The sequence below is a fragment of the Ahaetulla prasina genome, chromosome 14, assembly GCF_028640845.1.
Source record: "Ahaetulla prasina isolate Xishuangbanna chromosome 14, ASM2864084v1, whole genome shotgun sequence".
In the NCBI taxonomy this organism is placed as follows: domain Eukaryota; kingdom Metazoa; phylum Chordata; class Lepidosauria; order Squamata; family Colubridae; genus Ahaetulla; species Ahaetulla prasina.
Window position 1 is genome coordinate 17,243,644 of NC_080552.1, and position 18,414 is coordinate 17,262,057.

Genomic DNA, 18,414 nt, shown 5'->3' on the forward strand with positions numbered 1-18,414 from the left:
TGCACAATATTGGAAGAATGAGGATACTCCCTACAGATGAGACTATAATCAAAAAGATATTAGACTGTGCAGAGATGGATAGACTGACACTAAAAATAAAGGACAAGGAAGAAGTAGAATATTTTTTAACATAGAATTTGTTTTACCAATAACAGAAGTAGAAATTAGAAGATAAAAGATTATTACTATGTACAAGTAAATAATGAAAGACTATTAAACGTAAAGGTAAAGGTTCCCCTCGCACATACGTGCTAGTCGTTCCCAACTCTAGGGGGCGGTGCTCATCTCCGTTTCAAAGCCGAAGAGCCAGCGCTGTCCGAAGACGTCTCTGTGTTCATGTGGCCGGAATGACTCAACACCAAAGGCGCACGGAACGCTATTACCTTCCCACCAAAGGTGGTCCCTATTTTTTCTACTTGTATTTTTTACGTGCTTTTGAACTGCTAGGTTGGCAGAAGCTGGGACAAGTCAAGGGAGCTTACCCCATTACACGACAACACTAGGGATTCGAACCGCTGAACTGCTGACCTTTTGATCGACAAGCTCAGCGTATTAGCCTGAGCCACCATGTCCCTAGTTGAAAGACTATTATATATACATAAATAATATACTATTACTATTATAGAATAGAATAGAATTTTTATTGGCCAAGTGTGATTGGACACACAAGGAATTTGTCTTGGTGCATATGCTCTCAGTGTACATAAAAGAAAAGATACGTTCATCAAGGTACAACATTTACAACACAATTGATGGTCAATATATCAATATAAATCATAAGGATTGCCAGCAACAAAGTTACTATTATTATCATTATTAATATTGGACTGTATAAGCAAAATGACTCAGACAATGCAATGTTCATTAAGCACTTATGTTGATTAAAAATAAAATTAAGAAAAAGGACTGATGATTGTGGTACACTCTAGGTAGGATACTGTTACTGAACCCAGGAAACTTTTAAGAGTGGACTTCAATTCCCAGAATTCCCAAGCCAGCTCTTGTACCTTTAAGACCAGGGGTTTCCAATTTTGATAACTTTAAGACTTGTAGACTTCAACTCCCAGAATTCCCCAGCCACCAAACAACCCCCAACATTTGCCTCAAGAAATATGTCCTCGGACTCAAGGAACTTACCCGAGTGTTCAGAAGACTTTTGGGAATATACAACTTCACTCCTTTTCTGGTATCCACACCAATCCCATTGGCTTGAAGTTGGTGTACCGGAATGTTCTTCTCATTCAGACTGACAGCTGTCAATTTTCCTGGGAAAGCTGGGAGAATCACCATCATGTGGGTCGAACTACAGACTGCTGGGCCTGAAAAGTTGGGGGGGAAAGATGGAAGATTTTCCAAACCAATTTTCCTTCTCCAATTTTTGATGGTCTTCTGCATGTTGAGGTTCTTCCAAGAAAAACTTCAACCCTGATAAGAAGCTTGCATAATATACCAACTCTAAAAAATATGGGCTGTAACATGGCACCAACCCCGTTATGTTTATCTAGTTAGTTAAATAACCCCATTACTATGTTCAGGCCTAACGTTTAATCATGAATCATGATTTACAAACCACAATGGTTACATGCTAAGCCACAAATCACATTCAAGCTTTGTATACTTTCTGAACTCAGGCTAGGTGTCAGAATTCAATTCACCCACTTTCCTACCGCTATGAGAAAACAAACTCGGATCAAGAAAGGAAGATAAGGGGAAACGTGGCTCTTTTTTCATGACAAAAATGTGTCAGTTAAAGGAAAGGAGGAATCAACTTATGAGGAAGAACATGGAAAAGCTACGTTTGAAGCCAACATCTCCATATCTGAGTTAGACGCAGAATGTGGGAAAGGAAGTTTTCACCTGGGGCGCAGATCATTCTTGATTCCAGAGTCAGGCGCTGTTCTGGTGGCCCGTAAGTTAGCTTGATGGCTACCGTGTACAACACGTGGTCATCTTGCTGAAAGACATATAGTAACGTCTCATGCTTTTAACCTTCTAAAACGTTTTTATGCCAATATCCAATCCTAAAGCAGGTCTTGACACTTTCTCCAAACCATTAAAAGTGAAAGGCTGCCCATCACTACATCATCACCATTATCTCATAGCACATCATTACCGTTAGGCATGGAAGTCAGTTAGGTGACTTCGGGCCAATCACCAGGAGGCCGTGAGTTCTAGTACCACCTTAGCCATGAAAGCCAACTGGGAGACTTTGAGCGAACTTACCAGGAGATGGTAAGTTCTAGTCCCACCTTTAGCATGAAAGCCAGCTGGGTGACTTTGGGCCAATCACCAGGAGACTGAGAGTTCTAGTCCCGCCTTAGGCATGACCGCTGTCTAGGTGACCTTGGGCCAGTCCCTCTCCCTCAGCCCAACCCACCTCACAGGATTGTTGTTGAGAAGAAAATAGCAAGAGGAAGGAATAGCAAGAGGACCCAGAGGACCCAGATTGTTGGGGGGGCAATAAGTTGACTTTGTAAAAATATACAAATAGAATGAGACTATTGCCTTATACACTGTAAGCCGCCCTGAGTCTTCGGAGAAGGGCGGGGTATAAATGTAAACAAAAACAAAAAAATATTAGGTAATGTTTGCTACCTTGAGTTACCTATAAAATAATAAAAGCAAGATAAAAACAAAAAATAAAAACCAATCAATGTAGAGGCCACCTATTCTAAAAACGTTAGTCAAATAAGAAAAAAACTAATCGTAAATTCTACAATTATTAACAATAAAGCACTTTCCTCAAAGCTCAGTCCTGGAGAAGTAATACCAAACATGGGGAATTTATAGGTAGTCCTTGACTTAGGAGCACAACTGAGCTCAAAATTTCTATTGCTAAGTAAAACTGTTCTTAAGTGAGTTTTGCTGCATTTTACGATTTTTCATCCTGCAATTGTTAAGTGAATCACGGCAGTTGTTAAGTGGGTGACATGGGCATTAAATGAATCTCACTTCCCCATTGATTACTTCAGTGGTGAAATCCAAATTTTTTTACTACTGGTTCTGTGGGCGTGGTGTGGCTTTGTGGGCATGGCAGGGGAAGGATACTGCAAAATCCCCATTCCCACCCCACTCTGGGGCCAGCCAGAGGTGGTATTTGCTGGTTTTCCAAACTACTCAAAATTTCCGCTACCGGTTCTCCAGAACCTGTCAGAACCTGCTGGATTTCACCCACTTTACTTGTCAGACGGTCAGAAAAGGGGATCACATGATCCCAGACACTGAAATCGTCATAAATATGAGCCAGTTGCTAAGTAGCTCAGTTTTGATCACGTGACCGGGGGCGGGGGGGATGATGCAAAAGTCTTTAAGTGTGAAAAATGGTCATTGGTCATTTTTTTCCAATGACGTTGCAACTTTGGTCACTAAACAAACTGTTGTATGTCGAGGACTGCCTGCATCCTGGCACCTATAGCTCTATTTTCTCATTTCTTGTACCTTGAAAACTGCAACTCCTCTTGCATTAAACGGGACTTGGATAATGATATCAGTGGCATCGGAAAAGAAAGTGTAGCCCTCTTGAATCGCCTGCCTGAGACTCAAATGATGGATCTGGCCATTATCCTCGATCGATACGATCCACTCCATTGCAGAGGCCACTTCAGACCCCACTGCAGACCCCAGTCCAGGCCGGCCGCCCTATAAAAAGCCACAACATTAAGAAAGTTCTTGGACCAAGACAGGTTTGCATTAACCACGTTTCAGAATCTGCTCTCCAATTTCAGACATCACTTTTAAAAGCATCCCGTTCCGATGTTGCTTACGAGCGAGTTAACTAGAGAAACGAAACTTCTGCAGCTCCATGGAAGCTTGAGTGTGTCTGGAAACTTTTGTTCCGACCTAGGCTTCCTTAGAAATTAAACAGCACATACGTAGTCCCGGCAAACCTCTTTAATGCATACGGCGGCGAATTACTTTCATTTACAGTCCGCAAGGCTTGATGAAACAGTCTCTCAGAGGAAGGTTATCAACACCCACCTGCCTCACGTGGAATGCTGCCGGAGAGCTAATATCCAGACCCAGGGCAAGGCCAAACTTGGCACAGAGTCACAAACAGAAGTTTCAAATCTTGAATCGGCCAGATGAACTAACTGCTTCCTGCAAAAGCTCACGTCCCGTTTGCTTCTCTTTTATGTCTTACGGGAGGGGCCAATCAACTCCAAGCCTTACTCCCAAGTCGACCCTGTTTTCTTAATTATTCCTGCCTCCTGGCAGCTCTGCGCATGTTGACACTGGGAACAGGCTCACGCTGTTCTTCTGCCTCACTGATGTCATACTCCGGAGATTCCAGAGGCAGCAAAGAACTACCAGATGGCCTTGACCACCTCTCTGCCTCTGACTCAGAGCCATCGTCCGAGCCTTCCCCAGACTCCAGGACCGGCCCACGTTCCTCCCCAACCTCCTCACTGTCCAAATCTGCTGCCAGTTCTGCTGGCTGGCTAAACAACTTTTCAAGGACATCTTAACAGGTGTGAAGTTGAGGCAGATGGTTCCCATAACAAAGAGAACTTGTTTACTTGGTCTACATGGAAGCCTTTGGCTGGGAAAATCATCGTTTAATACTATGAACCGATGCCTGGGAATCTCGGAGTTAGTTTTGCCTTGAGACTTTTATTGGTCCTGGACTTTTATTTGGATACTCAAGCTGGATGTTGACATTAAGATATTTATTGGAGAGGACCTTGGAGATATTCAAAAATCTCCACCATCTGTGCAGAAGGCTGCCTCCTAAAATTTTAAATCTCCAAACAGCAATGTAAGAAAAAAACCAGATTTAATTTGTGCGCTTTCATTATCAGCGAACACATACATTTCGAAAGCTTGGGGGGGGGGAAACAGTCTAATTAAAATCACAGAGACAAATTCAGAATTTGTTTCCCCCAACTAAACCGCACTTTGTGTCAATAGCTGTGATTAAACCACACACTCTACCACAATCAAATAAATCACTGCTATAATGTGAGCCAGTCAAGTAGGCAGAGTATAGATTTTTTTCCCATCTAGTGTTATTTGATTGGTAAATGCGATTCAACCAGCTTGCCTGAGAGAAAGTTGGATTACATACCGTGAGTTCATCCCGAAAACTGGGGATCAGCCTTGGGAATGTAACCTACAAAGTGGAAGATATTCGGATATGAGCATGAATAGCAAAACAAGGGCAATGCTCTGAAAAGAATCGAGTTGGAAGTTTAAACGGTCATGAAACGAACTGTTGTAAGTCAAGGACTATCTCTACAACAGAAGACATAAGCCACACAACAAACACAAAATAGATTAGAAGAGAGAAGAGGACTAGAAGAGGGAAGAAGAGGGATAGAAGAGAGTAATAGAGAGTAGAGAATTGAGTAAAGAATAGAGAGAAGAGAAGAGAAGAGAAGAGAAGAGAAGAGAAGAGAAGAGAAGAGAAGAGAAGAGAAGAGGAATTTTTTTATTGGCCAAGTGTGATTGGACACACAAGAAATTTGTCTTGGTGCATACGCTCTCAGTGTACATAAAAGAAAAGACACATTCGTCAAGAATCATAAGGTTCGGAAGGGAAGAGAAGAATGGAATAGAAAAGAATAAGAATAGAAAAGAATAAGAATAAGAATAGAAAAGAATAGAAAAGAGCAAAGCAAAGCAAAGCAAAGCATAGCATAGCATCGAAAACAGAATGAAATAGGAATAGGAGAGAATAAGAGAGAATAGAATAGAAAATAGAATAGAGAATGGAATAGAGCTGTAATGGCAAACCTATCGCACTTCAGCCACAGGTGACACGCAGCGCCCTCTCTGTGGGCACGCGAGCCCTTTCCCCAGTTCAGCACCTCCTACCGGCCAGCTGGTTGTCAGGTCTCTGCCATGCATGTGGGGGGGACAGGGCACGTGCGGGGGGGGCCATGCGTGCATGGGCTAGGGGACAGGATGCGTGCGGGGAGCCCATGTGTGCATGTGCAGGGGGCAGGGCACATGCGGGGGGCACACGCATGTGCATGCATGGGGGGCAGGGCATGTGCAGGGGGGCCACATGGGCGGGCATGGGGGGCCAGGGGCATGTACGCATGCACAGGGGGGTGAGCGTGCATTGCATTTTGAGGGTTTGGGTACATGCATGCTTTGGGCACTCAGGTTAGCCATCACTGGAATAGAGACCGCAATACTTTATTTGGCCAAGCAGGATTAGACACACAAGGAATTTGTCTCCGGTGCAGAAGCTCTCAGTTCACGTGCAAAACAACAGTGTGATAATCCTCATGATACTAACATGAGAAGGATCAAAGTAAAAGCCCTACTACACGGGTAAAATATACATGAGACCGTACTTGGGAATTAGGCAGAATGATGATGGGCAGCCAACCTTGCCCTCAAGACTTACTGCCATGACGTTTTTGGTGCAGTTCGTAGTAGCACTGGCGAAGCCGTTGTCGGCAACCGCCTCATCAGCTTGGAGGGTCTCGCAGTCGACGCTGTAAGTTTCGTTCTGGGGCCGAAGCCCTTCTGTGTCGTTGAACTGCAACCTGAATCTCAGACGCGGCTTGTTATCCTGGGAATAGAAACGGCAGAGAGACACCGTCCGACGAAGCCGTGCATTCCCAAAGAGCAGCTTCACAAACAGATCCACTCCTTTCCGCTGAAGGGTTAGCAATTCCCGCAAGAGCCCAACCAAGCACATCGTTGGTTTGCATGTGGACCCTCCACAAAGGGACACCGTTGCTCCACCATTGTTCAAATTTTGCTAAGCGCTGAAAACTAGTCCACATTTTTTCCTTTTCCTTTTTTTTTTTAAACTCCCTTTTCTGCATTTTAATAGAACAACAGGCAAGGGGGTGGGCTTCAAAACTTTTAGCAAAGGGTTCTTTGCCCGGTTGCTGGATAGGCGTGGCCATGGTGGGCGTGCACCACAGCGGGGGGGGGCTTTTTTGCCCTCCCTGGGCTCCTGAGGCTTTCCTCGAGTCTCCGGGAGGGCTAAAACAGCCTCCCCAGGCTCCGAAGACTCTCTGGAGGCTGGAAATGGGCCAGTTTCCGACCTTCCCAAACTTCTGGTAGGCTGGTGTTTTTGCCCTCCCCGAGCTCCGTGCGTGCCCTGCACTTAAAGGTAAAGGTAAAGGTTCCCCTCGCACATATGTGCTAGTCGTTGCCAGCTCTAGGGGGCGGTGCTCATCTCCGTTTCAAAGCCGAAGAGCCAGCGCTGTCCGAAGACGTCTCCGTGGTCATGTGACCGGTATGACTCAACGCCAAAGGCACACAGAACGCTGTTCCCTTCCCACCAAAGGTGGTCCCTATTTTTTCTACTTGCATTTTTACATGCTTTCGAAACTGCTAGGTTGGCAGAAGCTGGGACAAGTAACGGGAGCTCACCCCGTTACACGGCAGCACTAGGGATTCGAACCGCTGAGCTGCCGATCTTTCGATCGACAAGCTGAACGTACTAGCCCTTGAGCCACCGCATCCCTGTCGCCTTGCACTTACCTGCATCCAAAACAGGCTGCATGGGGACTCCTAGGCAGGGTGGGCGGAGCCAACCAGGAATGGGATTTGGGGGTTCTCCAAACTGCACAGAATCTTAGCTAGAGGTTCTCCCGAACCCCTTCAAACCCCCAGCAGCCCACCCGATAACAGGCTAACAGAGTTGGAAGGGACCATGGAGATCTTCTAGTCCAACCCCTTGCTCAGGAGGAGACAAATGGTTATCCAACCTCTTCTTAAAAACCTTCAGTGCTGGAGCATTCACAACTTCTGGAGGCAAGTCGTTCCACTGATTAATTGTTCTGTCAGGAAATTTCTCCTTAGTTCTAGGTTGCTTCTCTCCTTGATTAGTTCAACCCCTTTATCCTTTAGACCAGGAAGTCTCCAAACTTGGTAATATTAAGATTTGTGGGCTTCAACGCCATTCAATTCCCCAGGCTGGCTGAGGAATTCTGGAAGTTGAAGTCCACAAGTCTTAAAATTGCCAAGTGCGGAGACCCCTTGCTTTATAGACCAGTGTTTTTCAAACCTGGCAGCTTTAAGATGCGGGGACTTCAACTCCCAGAATTCCCCAGTCCACATTATTCAGAGAACCTCATACCTCCATTTCAGTACAGTTCTGGTGCCCAACCATCAACACTTGCTTTCCGTAGTCAATTTGGTAACGGCAGTCCTCCATGTCATCACCACTGCCATCTATAGAAAAACCAGCCAAAGGGTTAAACCTTCAAACTTGACAGCTTTAAGACTTGTGATCTTCAGCTCCCAGAATTCCTCCTCCAGTCATGTTAGGCTCAGGAATTCTGGGAGTTGAAGTCCACAAGTCTTTAAACTTGCCAAGTTTGAAGACCCTTGAGTTAGACACAACCCATTCCTAAAAGCATCCACCATTCAAAACCGAAGAGTCCAAATAGTTGAAGAAGGATTAAACGTACCGAGAATGTCTATGTCCCAGGAACTCAAGTTGGCAACTTCCTTTGGCAGCCAAATTCGCCACGGGTCATCGTGGCAAGACACCGTACCTGTCATAAAAGATAAGCCCCACCTTTTCTTGATACCCCTTGTCCAGAAAACGGATCAAGATAGCACCACAGAGTTTGAGCCGTACCTATAGCAAGATCTCCATTAGGCCAGGGGACAGCAACCTGCAGCTCTGGAGCCTCCTGTGGCTCTTTCACCCCTCTGCTGCGGTTCCCTGTCACTCAAAATATGCGTCACAACCGCCAATGTGCAACACCTGCCAGCACTGAATTTATTGAGTTTTTCAACACCCCCCCCCGTAGGCCAACCATGGATAAATCCAAGAAAAGAAAAATTTCAGAAGAAAACAGAACATTTAATTCAACTACATATGCTAGTTTTGTGGCCACTCAAGAAATAGTCAGGCATAGGAAGGGTTTTGTGGCTCCTGGTATTTTTTTTTCTGTGGGAAATGGGTCCAAATGGCTCTTTTGAGTGTTTAAGGTTGCAGACTAAGGCTAAGGATGGTCAATCTTGGCAACCTTAAGACTTGTGGACTTCAACTCCCAGAATTCCCCAGCCAGCCATGTCAAGTCAAGCCAGCTGGGGAAGTCCTTCCTGTAACTAGCTAACTAATTTTCATCTTTCCAAGATCAAAGTGCTGAAGATATTGCTCAGCAGGTAACGAAAGATGAAGCCCATGTTGATCCAAGTTCTTCAACCCAAACTGTCACTCTTGAGTGATTTCTATTTCTGCTCTATATTCTAATATATTCTACTATTGTTTGGCTCCAAGAACCGACCCACCTGAAGATACCAGGAGATACCATTGATGGTCATGTTAAGTGTTCAGAGGATGACATCAAGGGGCACATCATGACAGTAAGGAGAACATGAGGGGCTGGATTGACATCACATTAAACTGTGGCTAATTTCTGCTTTATATTATCTAGAGCCGTAGTTCTATTATTCGGTTGGTTTGTTGTTATTCTGTTACCAGAATAACAAGAGCTGGAAGGGACCCTGGAGGTCTTCTAGTCCAACCCCCTGCTCAAGCAGGAAGCCCCTATACTATACCAGTTTGGCCTGGTGGTTAAGGCACCAGGCTAAAAAGCAGGAGGCCACGAGTTCTAGTCCTACCTTAGCCATGAAAGCCAACTGAGCAAGTTTGAGCCAATAACCAGGAGATGGCAAGTTCTAGTCTCCCCTTGGGCCTGAAAACCAACCTGGGTGACTTTGGGCCCAACCCACCTCACAGGGTTGTTGTGGGTCATTTTAAAGGCTCAAGAGTAAAACAGCAGAGAAAATATAATGGGCTGGATTGATACCACACTAAGCTATGTCTAATTGAATTACTTGGTTTTAGCTTACTGTCTAAACCAGGGGTCTCCAACCTTGGTAACTTTAAGACTTGTGGACTTCAACTCCCAGAATTCCTCAGCCAGCAAAGCAAAGTTGGCTGAGGAATTCTGGGAGTTGAAGTCCACAAGTTTTAAAGTTGCCAAGGTTGGAGACCTCTGGTCTAAACCAGAGCTTTAAGATGCCTTTAAATCACAGGTAATCTCTGGTTTATCACCACAGCAGCTGGGAAACACACATTAATACCAAACCAATAAGAGGGGGGGGCGAGGATTTAAGACAAATTTGACAATTTATCCCATCTCTGTTGCATCCTGGTTAGGCTACAATAGGAGATTACCGCCAACAGCACTCACTCAATCCATCAAACCAGGTTAACGGCACCATGTCTAAGTTTTCACCCCACATTAAGCCAAAGGAAGGCGACTACACTATGGCTTAGCCACCCAGCTTCACCCAAGGTGCTCAGATCGATTGTAGTTTGTTCAGTTAGGGATTAGCCATGGTTTAGAAACCAGAATTGATGGTTTGGCACATTGTTTTGAATGCTTGCTGGGGGCGAGGGAGGGGGGGAAACAGAGTATGCTGTAGACCCTGAACTTTAGGAGCAAACCTAGTTTGTTCCCAACATTAGCCAGAGGGAAACCAAGATACTTCCTGGAATATCCCATTCCAAACCAAGAGAAATTCCCGTTACCTGGGAAATCGAGAGCTCCGGAGGTAAAAATACTGCTTAGAAAGTAGCCAAAGAAGAGCCTAAAAGCAGAAAACAAAAGCAACACTCAGCGTGTCTGCATTCATACGACCGGCTGCCCCTTCCCACGCCTAAGAAAACTAATGAAACTTTACCACGCATTGCAAAACGCCCAACCCACAGGCAGCCCCATCCTATCCGCCCGGGGCAAAGCAGACCGTGTAAGCTTCAGCCTCGCACCTTAGACGCCCGCTGCGGGGTTTTTTATAGCCCGCACGGGCTTTCAACGCGCATGCGCAAAGCCGGTCCCAACTCGCAAAGTTCTCACGTTCTGTTCAGCTGGGCTGGGGAGGGTTACTCTCCGGTAGCGCTCGGCTACCTTTCTTTCTTTCTTTCTTTCTTTCTTTCTTTCTTCTCTCTCTCCCCCCTCCCTCCCTCCCTCCTCTTTTTTCTTCTTCTCTTTTTCTTTTTCTTCCTCACTCCCTCTCTCCACTCCGCTCCTCTCCCCTCCCACTTCCTTCCTTCTTTCTTTTTTCCTTCTTTCCTTCCTTCCTTCCATCCTTCCCTCCCTCCTTCTCTGTCTCTTCCCCTCCCTCCCTTTTTTTCTTCCTCCCTCCCTCCCTCCATTCCCCTCTACTCCTCCTTCCTTTCCTCTATTTCTTTCTTTCTTTCTTTCTTTTTTTTTCTTTCTCCTCTCCCTCTCTCTCTTTCCCTCCCTCCCTCCACTCCACTCCTCTCCCCTTCTTTCTTCTCTTTTTCTTTCCTCTTTTTCTTTCTTTCTTCCTCCCTCCCCTCCCCTCCCCTTCCTCCTTCTCTCTTTTTCTTTCCTCCTTTCCTCTTTTCTTTCTTTCTTTCTTTCTTTCTTTCTTTCTTTCTCTCTCTCTCTCTCTCCCTCCCGCACTCCACCTCTCCCTCCCTCCCTCCCTCCCTCCCTCCTTCCTTCCTTCCTTCCTTCCTTCTTTCTTTCTTTCTTTCTTTCTTTCTTTCTTTCTTTCTTTCTTTCTTTCTTTCTTTCTCTCCCTCTCCCTCTCCCTCTCCCTCTCCCTCTCCCTCCCTTCCTCCCTCAAGGTTTGGCTTATCTGCCACTACTTTGCAAGCGCGCAATTCCGATCCTCAGCCACGCTTGCAAACCCCTTCACATTTCAGTTGAAACCCTCCCCCCGAATTGCACGCTCAGAGTCGGGGCCGTCCAGTTCCCAAAGGCGGTTGTAGCCCGATCTCTCTCCCCGCATCCCCGGCTGTAGAGCCTGTCCCAGGTTGGGGTTGCTTGCTGTGAAAAATCCCCTGGAGGTCGCCTCTTCCCTGACTCGGGGCGGGTCCTAGAGAGCCCAACCGACTTACTCGCCAGGAATCGTACAGCGGACCAGGCTGTCACCGGTATCACCCATGTCAACCGAGGCGGTTCCAACGGAGCGAGGCTTAAAGGCTTTGTGGATCGCAGGTCTTGATCTCTCAGTTTCCATCCTAAATTTGGCATCCTCCGGTCAGGTTTTCTCGGTGATGAAAAGAAGAAGAAGAAAAAAGAGCAACTCATCCATCCCCATACAATGTTTTTCAGATTTGGCAACTTTAAGATAAGTGGACTTCAATTCCCAGAATCCCCCATCCAGCATTCTCAACTAATTCCAGATAGGTTTAAAAAATGCATTTTCCTTTCATCACTGGCAGCTCCATGGCTAAAGCAGAACTAAAACTCGCAGCCTCCCAGTTTCTAAGGTGGGACTAGAACTCACAGCCTCCCGGTTTCTAAAGTGGGACTAGAATTCACAGCCCCCTGGTTTCTAAGGTGGAACTAGAACTCAGAGCCTCCCGGTTTCTAAGGTGGGACTAGAACTCAGAGCCTCCCGGTTTCTAAGGTAGAGCTAGAACTCACAGCCTCCTAGTTCCTAAGGTAGGACTAGAACTCAAAGCCTCCTGGTTTCTAAAGTAGGACTAGAACTCACAGTCTCCCAATTTCTGGCTCTCACAGCTAACGCCATACACCTAGTTAAGTCACCTGGGTGTGAATTGAGTGGGTGTATAAATTTACGAAATAAATACAAGTCTTCTAAAGCGCACCTCCCTTTATTATTATCTTCTCCTTCTTTTTTTTTGTAAACAGCAGCCAAGGCTGTAAGATTTTCCACCCTCCGGCTCTCTGGAGTATGAAATCTCCTATGCAAATAAATCGCAGGGAAAATAACCTTTGCTTCCCTCGTCATCTGCTGTGTCATCAAAGTGCCCCGTCTGCTGGGATTAAACAGCCACCGCCTTTGGAGAACCGTGGGGCTGAGCAGGCCTCCGCCTCATTTTCTCACGACCAACGGACAGGACAAAAACCACAAACCAGAGACGGGGGAAAATGTCCACGCGCTTCCACCGAGCAGCTGCGGACGGCAACCTGGAATTACTCAAAGAAGCCACCCGAAAGGATCTCAACACCGCCGATGCGGATGGCATGACGCCCACCCTCCTGGTGGCATACCACGGCAACGTCGAAGCTCTGGAAATCGTCTGCAGGCGGGGGTGAGTGGGGCAGGCTTGGGCTTCCCGACCACCAAATAATCTTTGGGGAAGAAAAGAAGAAGAAGAAGAAGAAGAAGAGAGGGTCCAAATCTAAGGATCTTCAACCTTGCCAACTTTTAAGACTTTGTGGGCTTCAACTCCCAGAATTCCCCATGCTTAAAGGTCTCCGTGCTGGCTGGTTGGGGAATTCTGGGAGTTCGAGTCCACAAGTCTTAAAAGTTGCCGAATTTGGAGACCCAAGTTGTCCTAATCAACCTAGTTTTCTGGTTTGAAGACTGAGCTGAGAAGGGTGGGGTGGCAGGAGGGTGGGCAGTTGTGTCACGTCTCCAAATGGAGTTGTGTCAAGCTCCCGATGCAGTTGTTAAATTAGTTGCATAGCTGTGCAGTGAATCTGGATTCCCACATGGACTTTGCTTGTTAGAGGGTCGCAAAAGGGGATCACGTGACACACACCCCCCGGGACACTGCAACCGTCATAAATACGAGTCAGTTGCCAAACGACTGAATTTTGATCCCTTGACCCAGTGGTGGGATTCAGCTGGTTTGCACATATTCGGGAGAGCCGGTTATTGGAACAAATCTTATTTTCTTTTTTTCCCCCCACTTTACAGGGCTAATCCTGTAAGGAACTGAAACCTTCTGGTGTTATTTCTAGTCTAATCTTTACAGAAGATTCTTACAGAAGAATTCTTTACAGATTCTTCTGTATGCTTACAGAAACTACCTCTCTGGTTAACCCTTATTATATTGTAACAGCTAAAGCGAAGCGCCCATCGACGTGAGTGATGTTGAGTAGGCCACGCCCACATGGCCACATGGCCACTGAGCCATGCCTACCCAGCTGGTCATTACAGCAGAGAACAGGTTGTTAAATTATTTGAATCCCACCACGGCCTTGACCATGGGGATGCTGCATCAATGAAAAACGGTCATAAGCCATTTTTTTTTCAGTGCCGTTGTAACTTCGAATGGTCACTGAGCAAATGGTTGTAAGTCAAAGGCTATCTGTCAATGGGTGGCGAAAGAGATTCAGGAAGGACCCTCCCTTGTTTCTCACTCTGTAAAGGTGACAACAGAAGAATTGTGTTTTCAAGCTTGCAGGATTTGGTTAATGCAGCTTTATAATGAAGTAGAATTAGCTTTTCTGTCTGGTCCTCTCTTCTGTCTGTCTACACGGTAAGGCTGAGAAAGATGTTCTGTGAACCAACTCATAGACCTGGGGAGAAGCTGAGCTGTCTAGGTATCTATGGAGAGTCTCAGTCCTCCAGGTCAGGGGTCTCCAACCTTAGCAACTTTAAGACTTGTGGACTTCAACTCCCAGAATTCCTCAGCCAGCTTTGCTGGTTGAAGATCTCTGGGAGCTGAAGTCCACAAGTCTTAAAGTTGCCAAGGTTGGAGACCCCTGCTCCAGGTCATGGTTGTCCCAAAAGTGCTTTTTCAAGAGGCAACTTGGCTCTCTAGGTTTTCTTTGAAGACGTTTCACTTCTCATCCGAGGAGCTTCTTCAGCTCTGAGCTGTCTAGGACCAAAGGCTGGATAGCTGAACCCAGGGGCTGGGCTGCTGGGGGTTTGCAGGGGTTCGGGAGAACCCCTAGCTAAGATTCTGTGCAGTTCGGAGCACCCCCAAATCCCACTCCTGGCTGGAAACTCCCCACCCCACCCCACCCCTCCCAGGAGTCCCTATACAGTCTATTTTGGATGCAGGTAAGTGCAGAGCATGCGCGGAGGCTCAAGGAGGGCAAAAAATGGGCCTACCAGAAGTTTGGAGGGCCTCCAGAGCCTGGGGAGGCTGTTTTCGCTCTCCTGGAGGCTCAAGCAAAGCCTCTGGAGCCCAGGGAGGGCAAAAACGACCCCCCCACACACACCCCGCCGTGATGCAGGAGATCGACTAGACCACGCCCACCCAGCAACTGGGCAGATAACCCCTTGCTAAAATTTTTGAAGCCCAGCCCTGGCTGAACCCCAAGTTCTCCTTCGCAATCTGGAGGTTGCATCTGACCCTGGTGGGCAAACATTCTCACATGTCTTGAAGGCCGTTTGTAAACGGTCCAGGGGTTTAAAAAGTCCAGGGGTTTAAAAAGCCTTCGAGGAATTGCGGGAACAGCGCAGGGTTCAAAGAGGGAGGGGAGAATTTCACCGAAAGAGGAAGCAGCCCTGCCATTCCCCGCTCACTTTTACATCGGGTGTTTTTATTTTTTTATTTTTTTATGACTTATTGCATGCAGCAGCTAATAAATGCGACCTTTCAACGTTCGGTTGTTTGGCAGCTGTATTATATAGCTGGTGCTGCAGACAGAGTGGTTTCGGCTCCATCGGAGTAATTGGTTGAAATATGGCTTCCTCCAGGAACCTGTTTCAAAGGCGAATTGGGGTGCAGTTCTAGAACAGAGAATAATCGAGTTGGAAGGGACCTCGGAGGTCTTCTAATCCAACCCCCTGCTTGAGCAAGACAACCCTATATCATTTCAGACAAACGGTTGTCCATTTAACCCAAGGTTGACTCAGCCTTCCGTCCTTCCGAGGTGGGTAAAATGAGGAGACGGATTGTTGGGGGACAAGAGGCTGACTCTGTAAACTGCTTAGAGAGGGCTGTAAAAGCACTGTAAAGCGGTATATAAGTCTAAGTGCTATTGCTATTTGTGTTGTAAATGTTGTACCTTGAAGGTATCTTTTCTTTTATGTACACTGAGAGCGTATGCACCAAGACAAATTCCTTGTGTGCCCAATCACACTTGGCCAATAAAAAAATTCAATTCTCTTCTCTTCTCTTCTCTTCTCGTCTTGTCTCGTCTCGTCTCGTCTCGTCTCGTCTATTATCTATTATCTATCTATCTATCTTATGCACCAAAGACAAATTCCTTCTGTGTCCAATCACACTTGGCCAATAAAAAATTCTATTCTATTCTATTCTGTTCTATTCTATTCTGTTCTGTTCTGTTCTGTTCTGTTCTATCATCTATCTATCTTATGCACCGAAGACAAATTCCTTGTGTGTCCAGTCATACTTGGCCAATAAATTTTTTATTCTATTCTATTCTCGTCTAGTCTAGTCTAGTCTAGTCTATTATCTATTATGTATCTAACTATCTTATGCACCAAAGACAAATTCCTTGTGTGTCCAATCACACTTGGCCAATAAAAAATTCTATTCTATTCTATTCTGTTCTATTCTATTCTGTTCTGTTCTGTTCTGTTCTGTTCTGTCATCTATCTATCTTATGCACCGAAGACAAATTCCTTGTGTGTCCAATCACACTTGGCCAATAAAAAATTCTATTCTATTCTATTCTCTCTTTTAAAGCCTCCAGCGATGGAGCACCCACAATTTCTGAAGGCAAGCTGTTCCATTGATGAATTTTTCTCACCTTTAGGAAATTTCTTCTTAGTTCCCTTAACAACTGATTCATTTAACGAACTGCAGTAATTCACTTAACAACCGTGCCAAGCCAGGTCATAAAACGGGGCAAGCCTCCCTTCACAACTGCTTTGTTTAGCCATGGAAATGTTGGGCTCAGTTGTGGTCGTGGAGGACTAACTACCTGCATATATGTGTTGCATTTCAGCTCCCATAAACCCCAACCAAGTAGCCTGGGGATTATGGGAGTGGGAGTCCCGTACATCCGGAGGACTCCTATTTGGAAAAAAAAAAGCTGCTCTCAAGGAAAACAAGGGAGAGCTGACTCCTTTTGTGTTGTTGTGTCCTTTTCAGAGGCGATCCCAACGTGTGTGACATTTGGGGAAACACACCGCTGCACCACGCGGCCTCGAACGGCCACACCCCCTGCGTCTCCTTCCTGATCAATTTCGGCGCCAACATTTTCGCCCTCGACAACGACATGCGCTCGCCCCTCGATGCAGCGGCCAGTCGGAGCCAGTATCCATGCGTCCAGATCCTTGACAAAGCAGCCACCGAACAGAATATCAAAAACTCCAAGCGGGTCGCCCGCCTGAAGGCGCAGGCCCAACGCGAGGTACAACGACAAATCCGCCTGTGTGAAAAACGGCAGGACAAACACCAGCTTGAGATGACCAAGCGGTTCCACAAAGGATCCATCCCGTTGAGTCACAGCTCCGCCGCCAGGACGAAAGTGTCTCAGTTCTTTGCCACCGGCTCGCTCAGTGACGTCCCCAAACAGTTGAAGGACACCTTCAAACTGAAGACCAAGAAGAAAGAGGCAAACACCACAGCCGGGAGTTGTGGAGCAGAGAAGGAAGGCTTCGCTGGAGAAACCACCATGATGGATCCATCCTCTGAGAAGGAGGTAGAAGATCTGATGTGTGGCTTTCAAAAGAAGATCAGCTTTTCTGAAGGAGCAGAGGACTTGGGACAGAGGTCTATTTTCAACCGCCCAGGTCTTGGCAACCTCGTCTTTAGAAGCCAGAAGACGGAGATCTTGCTTCCTGAGAAAGAAGACAGGCCCTTTCAAATTCCGGAGCTCTTTCAGCTGAAGGAGGCCCTTGGCGGTTCAGACAATGAGGATGACCCTGAAGCCTCCTGGATGGAAGAAGCGGTTGGGTGGGATGAAGACAAAGAAGAGGCCCCTCCCCTTGAAGTGTTCCTGGTCGCCCATCATCTCCACGAATTCCTCCCTGTCCTGATGAGGGAAAACATTGATTTGGAAAGCCTCCTGCTTTGTTCCGATGAAGATCTGCAGAACATCCAGATGCAGCTGGGGCCTCGCAAGAAAGTTCTCCATGCCATCAGCAAAAGGAAGTTAGCTTTGGAAAAGCCAGGCTTGGTCAGGGATACCCAATTATAAACCAAGAATGGTTTTTTCGGTCAATGGTTTGGTAGTCACTCCACAAACAGTTTTCTTTTTTCGCCCCACATGAAGGTTGAGGAAGATGAGATGGGACCAAAGATGACATCTACGCAATCCCCACAACCTCTCAGCTTCAACACTGCTAAGTAGCCATTGATTCAGAAGATTCACGATGAAGAAACCTTGAGTTTAAACCAGGGGTGCTATTCAGCAGGTTCTGGAGAACCGGTAGCGGAAATTTAGAGAAATTCGGAGAACCGGCAAATACCACCTCTGGCTGGTCCCAGAGTGGGGAGGGAATGGAGATTTTGCAGTATTCTTCCCCCAGGAGTAGGGAGGGAATGGAGATTTTGCAGTATCCTTTCCCCAGGAGTAGGGAGGGAATTGGGATTTTGCAGTATCTTTTCCCCAGGAGTAGGGAGGGAATTGGGATTTTGCAGTATTGTTCCTCTGGAGTGGGATGGGAATGGAGATTTTGCAGTATCCTTTCCCCAGGAGTAGGGAGGGAATGGGGATTTTGCAGTATCCTTCCCCTGGAGTAAGGAGAGAATGGAGATTTTGCAGTATCCTTTCCCCAGGAGTAGGGAGAGAATGGAGATTTTGCAGTATCCTTCCCCTGGAGTAAGGAGAGAATGGAGATTTTGCAGTATCCTTTCCCCAGGAGTAGGGAGGGAATTGGAATTTTGCA

At 46.5% G+C, this 18,414-nt stretch overlaps 2 protein-coding genes across 5 annotated transcripts in view; one reads left to right on the forward strand and one right to left on the reverse strand.

Annotated features, from left to right (window-relative positions):
- Nucleotides 1–11,928, reverse strand: part of ZP2 (zona pellucida glycoprotein 2) — a 25,328-nt gene extending 13,400 nt beyond the window's left edge. Inside the window, exons 1-9 of one of the 3 annotated variants that reach the window (XM_058157664.1) lie at nt 11,801–11,928; nt 10,463–10,521; nt 8,382–8,468; nt 8,048–8,142; nt 6,356–6,523; nt 5,066–5,110; nt 3,439–3,639; nt 1,858–1,954; nt 1,138–1,319 (exon numbers count right to left, since the gene is read on the reverse strand). In XM_058157664.1, coding sequence (XP_058013647.1) covers nt 1,138–1,319; nt 1,858–1,954; nt 3,439–3,639; nt 5,066–5,110; nt 6,356–6,523; nt 8,048–8,142; nt 8,382–8,468; nt 10,463–10,521; nt 11,801–11,922 — 1,056 coding nt within the window. In that variant the 5' untranslated portion in view covers nt 11,923–11,928. Of the gene's footprint in view, nt 1–1,137; nt 1,320–1,857; nt 1,955–3,438; nt 3,640–5,065; nt 5,111–6,355; nt 6,524–8,047; nt 8,143–8,381; nt 8,469–9,213; nt 9,693–10,462; nt 10,522–10,614; nt 10,670–11,800 lie in introns of those variants that run through there. The other 2 variants (XM_058157665.1, XM_058157666.1) reach the window with 2 other exon arrangements.
- On the forward strand, nt 11,842–18,220 carry ANKS4B (ankyrin repeat and sterile alpha motif domain containing 4B). 2 transcript variants are annotated; one of them, XM_058157668.1, is made up of 3 exons: nt 11,842–11,900; nt 12,561–12,964; nt 16,673–18,220. In XM_058157668.1, the coding sequence occupies exons 2-3, from the start codon at nt 12,801–12,803 to the stop codon at nt 17,721–17,723; spliced, it is 1,215 nt and encodes a 404-aa protein (XP_058013651.1). In that variant the 5' UTR covers nt 11,842–11,900; nt 12,561–12,800; the 3' UTR covers nt 17,724–18,220. The 2 variants fall into 2 exon arrangements, with proteins under 2 accessions (XP_058013651.1, XP_058013650.1); XM_058157667.1 differs by having other exon boundaries at nt 11,896–12,037.
- Nucleotides 18,221–18,414: the final 194 nt, after the last annotated feature.

What these genes read in the sequence shown, in the direction of transcription:
- ANKS4B (XM_058157668.1), top strand. Translation starts at nt 12,801, where the DNA reads ATGTCCACGCGCTTCCACCGAGCAGCTGCGGACGGCAACCTGGAATTA. An exon ending in GAAATCGTCTGCAGGCGGGG is followed by an intron (nt 12,965 to 16,672) that starts GTGAGTGGGGCA and finishes TGTCCTTTTCAG; the next exon opens with AGGCGATCCCAACGTGTGTG.